This window comes from Nanorana parkeri, unplaced genomic scaffold (assembly GCF_000935625.1).
Source record: "Nanorana parkeri isolate BGI_ZX_2015 unplaced genomic scaffold, ASM93562v1 scaffold1244, whole genome shotgun sequence".
In the NCBI taxonomy this organism is placed as follows: domain Eukaryota; kingdom Metazoa; phylum Chordata; class Amphibia; order Anura; family Dicroglossidae; genus Nanorana; species Nanorana parkeri.
Genome location: NW_017307512.1, coordinates 212,924 through 222,199, shown reverse-complemented (window position 1 = coordinate 222,199; position 9,276 = coordinate 212,924). Strand labels below are relative to the sequence as shown.

The window sequence follows — 9,276 nt, the reverse complement described above, 5'->3', positions numbered from 1 at the left end:
ATCAATGCGTCATGCAAAAACATTACAATATGAAAAGGAAAACCTCTTAATTCACACAAAGTTTGGTACAAATATCCACTGTAAACACTATAACATGCAACAATAATTTATGCCCCCAACAATCAACGATTTGTCTTCCATTATTGTATCACAATTCAATTATTATTGATTCATATTCATCTATAATCAAACTATAAATATTATACACTGGAGGATATTACACAAAGTTCATCTGCTTATAAATCCTCAGTTCATAAAATGCCTGAGAGGCTGAGATTACAAAGTGACAAGTGCGGAACTAGATACAAAGTGACCAGTGACAGGCAACTAAAAACAAAAGTATCCAGCGCAATCAAATACAAAGTGTTCAGTACCTCTAAATATATCCTAAAGTCTCAAAGGGGGGACAGGGCAGCTCCCTGAAATGATGGCAGGTGGCAGGGGAGCTAATGCTTCCCTTACTATCTTCTTTTTTGTTTTTGTATTCTGACAGCTCCTGCCACCAGAGTGAAAAAAAAAAACAGCATGAAACTGAATAGCTAGATTGCTATTGGCTATTGCAATAGCCAATAGCAGGCTGGCTATTGCTCCTGCCCACTGCTGCTATCAATCAGCAGGAGAGGACCTGATGGAGAACTACAGGTCCTCTTCTGCTAATCTAACTATTCATTTTCATGCTGTTTTTACTCCGACGGCAGGAGCTGTCGGAATAGAAAAAAAAAAGAAGATGGTAAGGGGAGAGGACTGTAGGGAGAGCTAGAGGGTGCAAGCTGTGGGAGACTTAACCACCCCGTGCTTGTAAGAGACACCATTCTGTGTGGAAATCAATTAACCCCCACAGCATGGGGAAGAAAGCTAAGCACACTTTGCAAAATCTGCATACTTGTGTTTAGTTCTCTTCTCTGTGTTCTGGGGGTTAATTAATTCTCCCACAGCATGGAATGCATAATGTGATCAGCTGTTATTGTAACTCTCAGCTATGTTGCACTTTCACTCTCAGAGTTAAAGAATTACACTAAACTGCTCTGATTACAGCGCTCAGACCCACAGTAAACAAATAATATAACATTGATTAAGGTTAATGTGACTAAGACCCTCTTTTTAAACTAAGCACTATGGTATTCCACAGGGTCAGTGCATGAATCAAATAGAGCGATCATTAGGGTAGTAGGTGACAATAATATCGGGGCGATGGGTTATCAATAATCTGTGTGTAAACTTACAGGTCTGGATTTACTTACCGATCGTTAAATAACATGCACACAGAGTGTACTGTGGGTTTTATTCAACAGCATAATGAAGTAAAGCAGACTGAGATCTCTGAGAATCACAGAGCCCTGATGTAATAAATAGAAGGTGCGGAAATGATAACGTTTGTGTTTATAAGCCATGATGGCATTTCTGATCCATTACAATCGTTTTCCTAATTATAAAAAGTGTAGGGATATGTCGGGTACACAGTGCTCCATACCATGTATAGTACGATGCGGACACATGACATTGCACAGCCAGATCTTGTATGACTCCTACACTTGTAGTTCCCCCTTCACACCTATATAAGTCGTTACTTACCTTTGTGTTGGTATGACCCTGTGATCGCTGTACAGTTGGATCACATCCTACTCCCAAGTGTGTGTGTGTGTGTGTCACATGTTCATCTATACATGTCCATATTATTATAAACATTCATAAAACGTTTGTCACCCAGAACTGTAAATGTAATCCAGGATTATACAGAGATGTGATTAGAGTCAGTGGCACTATGGGGCCCGGGCACAGGGGGGCCCGACCAGGACACCCCCCTGATGCCGGGTGGGCCGCCTGGGTCACTATGGGTTCGAACCGCCGCTGTTCAGATCACCGTGATCTGTGCAGCGCTGCGTTCTTCTCCATAGCTGCTACTGAGTCAATGAGAGTCAGCAGCAGCGGTGGAGGAGGCTGGACGTGGCGGGGAGGAAGAGGCAGGGCCCATAGGGCCCCATACAGAATTTTGTTATGGGGCCCTGTGATTTCTAGTTACGCCCCTGATTAGAGTTGTATGTGTTCCCTGACCGATATGGCCAATCTGTGGGGGCAATGACGAGCGATCACTGTCCTGTATTGATACATGTACACATTTGTAATCACTGAACGGGATATAAAGAAAAGATGATCAAACCCCCCGATCTGATCATCTTTTCTATATATCCCGCACCGTGATTACAGATGTGTACATGTATCAATACAGGACAGGGATCATTTGTGTGCCGATATTATATATACAGAGAATAAAGGACGGGGATATTTATGAACATACATGTGTGTGCCAACATTGTACATGTATTAATACAGAGAATAAAGGAAGGGGATCATTTATAACATACATGCGTGTGCCGACATATAGCTGTAATTCATGGCAAGTAATCCGTATTACTGTGGGTCTGAGCTCTGTGACCAACCTTTAGTGCATTCAGATTTCCGATGAATGGATTTCGTTTAATGCAAAAGAAATAGAAACGAATTTCGGCAGTAGCTAAATAAATTTAGTTTTAGGATGAATCCATTCGTCCAAAACTAAATTTTGCAGTGTGCACATGTCTAAATTAGTTACCCTTTAAAGTGATGTTAAAATCACTGATCCTTTAACCACCTGCTGTCCAGCTGTTGTAATTAAACTGCCGGACATCGGCTTCTTGAATGCGGGTGGGCGTTTTTAAACGTCCCATCCCGCCCTGCTCGTGCCCGCCACTAGGCGGCGTGCACGAGTGGGAAATCAGCCTGGAATGTAAACAGCCAGCGATGGCTGTTTACATACAAGCGTTCAAGCGTCTGTAGAGATGCCCAATTGCTTGTAGTATGCGTGCGGGTGTGCGCCCGCCCCCTCCGTTGCAGCCGCTGCTGGCGATCCCGAGCTCCGCTGTGCCAGGTGCGAGCCCGGGACAAGCACAGCAGCTCTACGGCCGGAGATCAAACGGAGCTCAGTACACGAGCTCTGTTTGATCTCCTCCTCCTCTTCGGAATGCAGGAAGTGATGTGTATTACATCACTTCCGCATTCCTCTGTCACTCTCCGGTAAAGAAACCGGAGAGAAGCTGGTGAAGCAGGTGTTTGCTTCATCAGCTTCTCTGGGGGTCCCTAGGTGACATTAGGGGTCTTAAAGACCCCTGATGTCTCCATAAAGAGGACCTGACACTAAAAAAATATGCAAACATGCGTCGAGTGCGCCTACGTGCGGAAACGACGATTGCATCCATTACGCCGCACATGTTACATATCGCCGGGAACGTCGCAGTGAGAGCAATAATTTTAGGGCCATCAATCACTGATAACACTAAACTGATGAGCGGTAAAAGCTTTTATAGCGTCGCCTATGGCCAATTTTGGGTATGGTAGTTTTTGCAAATTCGCGGGTGCACGCAATTTTAAAGCTTGACATGTTTGGTGCCTATTTACCCGACGTGACGCCGTCTTTTATATTTTGCCAAAAATTTGGGTAATAATAATTGTTTTATAATGTAGGGAAAACAGTTTTGTTTTCGAAATTTTCGGTACTTTTTTCATTATATAGTAAAAAATAAAACCCCCAGTGGTGATTAAATATCACCAAAAGAAAGCTCTTTATTTCAGCACTGCGTTGCATGACGGAATAAATGTCAGTCAAAGTACCTTAGCGATGTACACTGAAAAATGGCCTGGCCAGGAAGGGGGTATAAGCTAGGGAATAGCCGAACACCCCCGTGTTCGGTTCTAATTCGAACTTTCGAACATGGAAAAAGTTCTAATTCGAACTTAGAACTCAATGCAAGTCTATGGGGGTAGAACTCAGAAAATTAAATGTCCCCATTTTGAAGCCTTATATGCAATTTATTGGCCATAAAAAGTGTATGGGGATCCGGGTACTGCCCTGGGGGACATGTATCAATAAAAAAAATACTTTTAAAAAATACAATTTTTGAAGGAGCAGTGATTTAACATCACTTAAAATGAAACATTAAAAATGAAAAATTCCTTTAAATATGGTGCCTGGGGGGGTCCCCTTTCACTGACCGTAAAGTTGCGCATCTGTATGATGTATAGAACCTGCTGAAGCAAAAATTACATTTATATACATTTTATTGATATTTATATAGAACTCTAAAATATACAGAAGTCTGATATGTATATATATATATATATATATATATATATATATATATATACACACACACATACATATACACATACATATACACACACACACACAGAAGTCTGATTGATTTTATATATACAGGCATTCCTCGTTTAGCGACCGAGTTCCTTCCTACAATATTTCAGAGCAAAGAAATGGACAAAGGAAACTCCAACTTGATAACGTTGCTTTTATTTGCATCAAAGTAGTACTATAGCTGGACTGTACAGTACAATCAGCAAAACAGTACTTTACTGTATAAACAAGGTGTACTGTACAAAAAAAGACATTAAGGGTCACTAAACAAGTAAACAATGTTTTCAAGAAATTTGTCTTTTTTTTGGAGTTTGACATTGAGGCTCACTAAACAGGTAAACAATGTGTGCAAGACATTTTGTGGTGCCCTTTGTTGGCTGGCTGGAGTTGTTGGGGATGCAAGCTCTTGGGATTACTCAGATCCTGGGTGGTTGCATGTTTGACAACTCCAGTTTAACTCCAGTTAAATTAAGGGGATTACAGGGTTTCATACGTCTTGCATTTATCGATGGCTAACATGGTACCACACTGTACTGTACTAAACAAGTTGTACAGAATTGTACCAAAAAATAAATTCAAGCTAACATTTAACAGGGTTATTCACAAAAAGGTGAAGAGTTTGGAGAAGGCATGATAAGTGAACAATCTAGGACAGCATAGTTGAACTGGAAAGTGAGTTGAAATGGAGAATTTCTCCAAAACAGCTATTTTGGCCTAGATTGTTCCTTTCTCCTGCCTTCTCCAAACTCTTCACCCTTTTGTGAATAGCCCTGTTAGTCTTTAAATCCTAAAAAGGTATCGTCAGTGTCATCATCGGAATTCTGATCAGGAGATGTAGAAGGCACGGGAGATGATGAAGTAGAAATGGAAGAACTAGTAATAGGGGTCCTGGGTGTAGTTTTCGAGAAAAATCCTGTTAGTGTGGTCTGTTTTGTCATTTTCTTTTTTGCTTCATAAATTTCACGATAGCAACGTAAAAGTTCACTTATTTGCCGTTCCACTTTTGTGAACCGTTCAACAATCGGATCCATAGCTTCCAGTTCTAACATAGCTGCATTCACTTTTGAAAACACACCCGCTAATCCCTTTGCAGTGAAGTTCTTTGGTACTTCTTCAATTCTATCCTCTTCTTCTTCCTCCTCTTCTAAGTGTTGCTGTGCTTCCAACTATATTAAATCTTCTGTACTTAGCTCTCCCTCAGTATATTCCACTAATTCTTTAATATCTTGCAGTTCAACCTCAAAATTAAGCTTGTTAGCAAGTTCCACAGTTGTTTCGTTTATACGATTGACATGTTCATCTTTGTCAAATGCTTGTGATGTATGCACAAAACGTTTTAGGCATTTTTTCCATATGCCTTGCATACACTTTTCTGTCACTCCTTCCCAAGCTGATGCAATGTTCTTAATGCACTCTAAAATGTTGTATGATTTCCAGAAATCTGTAAGGGTTACTTCATTGTTTTCTGTTGTTGCTACAGCTTTGGAAAAAGTTGTACGCAAATAGTATGCTTTGAATGTAGCTGTAGCCCCGTGGTCCATTGGCTGAAGGATAGCAGTTGTGTTTTTAGGCAGATACACTACCTTTACATCTGGGTGTAGATAATCAAGATGCTGGGGGTGGCCTTGAGCATTATCAAGCAGAAGGATGATTTTTAAAGGGAACGCCCTTTTCCAGACAGTAATGCTTCACCGAGGGTGTAAAGCAGTTATTGAACCAATCTTCAAATAAAGCTTGCGTCATCCATGCCTTGTTGTTTGCTCGATAGTAAATAGGCAATGTGTACTTACTAACGTTCTTCAATGCACGTGGGTTCTCAGACCGATAGATGAGTAAAGGCTTCAACTTGAACCCAGTAACATTTCCTCCCAACAACAATGTGACCCTGTCCTTAAAAGCCTTGAAGCCAGGCATTGTTTTAGCTTCTTTGTGTATGTAGGACCTTTCAGGCATTTTCTTCCAAAAAAGTCCGGTTTCGTCCACATTGAAGATTTGTTCTGGACAGTAGCCGCCTTTCTCTATGATTTTATCAAATTGGTCAAGAAATTTTTCTGCTGCTTCTACATCTGCACTTGCCGCCTCACCACTGACACTCCGATTATGCAGGTTAAATCTGCGACAAAACCTCTGAAACCATCCATGACTTGCTGTGAAAGTTTCAGTCGACTCTTCACCTTCACGTGCCTTCAAAGTCTTGAAGATACTGAGTGCCTTGGCTTGAAAGACTCATTGGCATTCTTTTTTGTATTTGGTCATCAAACCAGATAATAATTTTTCCATGTCATGGATGAGGCCTTTCCGCTGCCTAGTTATTATGGCTTTAAAACCTGTTGATGTTTTCACTGCCTCCTTCACTCTGTCTTTGTCCTTCAGGATGGTTGAAATGGTTGAATGTGCCAGATTCACATCCTGTGCTATTGCATTAACTTTTTTACCAGCTTCATAGTCATTTATGATCTTCACTTTCATGTCAAGATCAATAGCTTTCCTTTGTTTTTTCCAGGTGAACTCTTCCGTTTTGATGACATCTTAGCCTTGAAGCCAGGCATTGTTTTAGCTTCTTTGTGTATGTAGGACCTTTCAGGCATTTTCTTTCAAAAAAGTCCGGTTTCATCCACATTGAAGATTTGTTCTGGACAGTAGCCGCCTTTCTCTATGATTTTATCAAATTGGTCCAGAAATTTTTCTGCTGCTTCTACATCTGCACTTGCCGCCTCACCACTGACACTCCAATTATGCAGGTTAAATCTGCGACAAAACCTCTGAAACCATCCATGACTTGCTGTGAAAGTTTCAGTCGACTCTTCACCTTCACGTGCCTTCAAAGTCTTGAAGATACTGAGTGCCTTGGCTTGAAAGACTCATTGGCATTCTTTTTTGTATTTGGTCATCAAACCAGATAATAATTTTTCCATGTCATGGATGAGGCCTTTCCGCTGCCTAGTTATTATGGCTTTAAAACCTGTTGATGTTTTCACTGCCTCCTTCACTCTGTCTTTGTCCTTCAGGATGGTTGAAATGGTTGAATGTGCCAGATTCACATCCTGTGCTATTGCATTAACTTTTTTACCAGCTTCATAGTCATTTATTATCTTCACTTTCATGTCAAGATCAATAGCTTTCCTTTGTTTTTTGCTGCTTTTTCCTGGTGAACTCTTCCGTTTTGATGACATCTTGTACTAAAGGGTACAAAATAAACAATACAGTATGGAATAAGGTACCGAGATCTCCCAAAACTACTCAAGAAAAAGAAGTACTGTACAGTACTGTACATTGTCACACTACAGGTACCACCTGGGCTGCACATCAGAGAAACAACAAGGTGGCTGGAATGGCTGGCACACCATGCAAATACAGTACTGTACAGTTCTGACAGTAGCCAATAACAGTTTCGGAGGGTGCAGTGCATTGTGGGATGTTCCGCGGTCGAACAGACCGCGAACATCCTGCAATGTTCGGCGTTCAGCGAACACTAGAACAGGCTATGTTCGAGTCGAACATGCAGCCCATCACTAGTATAAACACCCCGGTCAGCAAGCCAAATGACATTTTTTTAAATGTCATTGATTCCTGTCCATCAGGGCAGTACCCGGATCCCCATACACGTTTTATTGCCAATAAATTGCATTTAAGGCTTCAAAATGGGGACATTTGATTTTCAATGTTCTACCCCCATAGACTTGAATTGAGTTCGAACTTTTCACATGTTCTAAAGTTCAAATTCGAACCAAACGGGGGTGTTCGGCCCATCACTAGTGGTACACCCGCACACATTATACAAGCTTGTATGTAAAACAGCCAATTTCAGCAGTTTTCCCACTCAAGCGCCACCCAGCAGCGAGCATGAGCGGGACGGCGGGGATGTTTAACAATGCCTGCTTAGATCCAAGAAGCTTCCCGGCCGGCCGTTGTAATGGCTGTAGACAGGTCTGTCATTTTTATGGTGACAGTTAAAGGTGTGCTTTTGGCTTTTCTATAACAGTAAAGGATTTGTAATTATTTTTCTACTTAGTGTTCAAAAGTGTATACAATCCCCTACTTTCAGTCTTGTCTAGGTGCCCTACTCTAAGCAGGAGTGTCTCTTTAAATTTTGAAGTTGTCAGGCTGTAGTCTGATTGACAGTTTGACTTTCTTGAGTCTCTCCTAAGCTCTGGTGAATGTTTACTTTCGCCTTCTGCTGGAGGTGTCCCTGGTAATAGCATGGGAGGCATGAACTAGTCAGACTTATGAATGTTTATACCTCCTTCTTTCGTCAGTGGTGCAGGCTAAGACAGGGTATAAATATACAGCAGTGACTTTGAGAAGTCAGTTTTCACCACACAGGCTGTGTCTCACCACAAAAGTTTTGTGTTTCTGTGTCACCACAGAGGTCAGTAGAAAGCTCCCCAGTCTACTCAGGCATGAAACTGGTTTCGGGGTGGAGAGCAAATCTCTGAGCAGTCTGGGAGTTTTTATAGAGTCCTAATGAGCCAGCTTACTTCAGCTGGGCTCATTACCTCTACCATTCCAGCCCTCCCAGCACTCCCTCTGGTGGAAAAAATCTGCATACAACCTGAACCTACAGTATCTTAATTAGGTGCACAAACAAGAATTAAAATGTAATAAAATTCTTTGTTTTAGACCGGGGGCGCCCACAATTTTTCATCTGGAGATCTACCTTTCCTAGATCAATAAGATCTACCAACGAAAAAACGCCTGCATTCACGGGTGGGAGGGGGCATGGCGGTGCATTACAAGAAAAATAAAAAGTTTTTATTAATTATTTTAAAAGTGTTTCATTTATTGATTGTATATGTAAAAACAATGTTTTTAAAAAATGTGTTTTCCTTTTTGGTGAGTCTCGTATCTAAGAAGAAAAAAAGGTAGCCTAAAAGACTAGTGGGGGGTGACTATCTGCTCCAGGTTTAGATACTGGAGGTATCATCAAATTGCCTATGGATCCATCTCGGTCTTAAAGATGTGATGGTATGACTACTGGGACAAAGGTTTTCTCGGTGTGGGTATAGACTGACATAGGAGTCCAGATGTTGGCCCACCCTAATTGTTCTACATAGCCAAATGTGTACACACACATACATGTACCCATACGAGCA

The 9,276-nt window shown here is 41.3% G+C and overlaps 1 protein-coding gene across 1 annotated transcript in view; it reads right to left on the bottom strand.

The window, feature by feature from the left end:
• Positions 1-5,349: 5,349 nt before the first annotated feature.
• Positions 5,350-9,276, bottom strand: part of LOC108797213 (tigger transposable element-derived protein 1) — a 4,156-nt gene continuing 229 nt past the window's right edge. Inside the window, 4 exon segments of the mRNA XM_018568787.1 lie at positions 5,350-5,838; positions 5,840-6,408; positions 7,036-7,089; positions 7,092-7,362. Of these exon segments, the coding sequence (XP_018424289.1) occupies positions 5,350-5,838; positions 5,840-6,408; positions 7,036-7,089; positions 7,092-7,362 (1,383 nt within the window).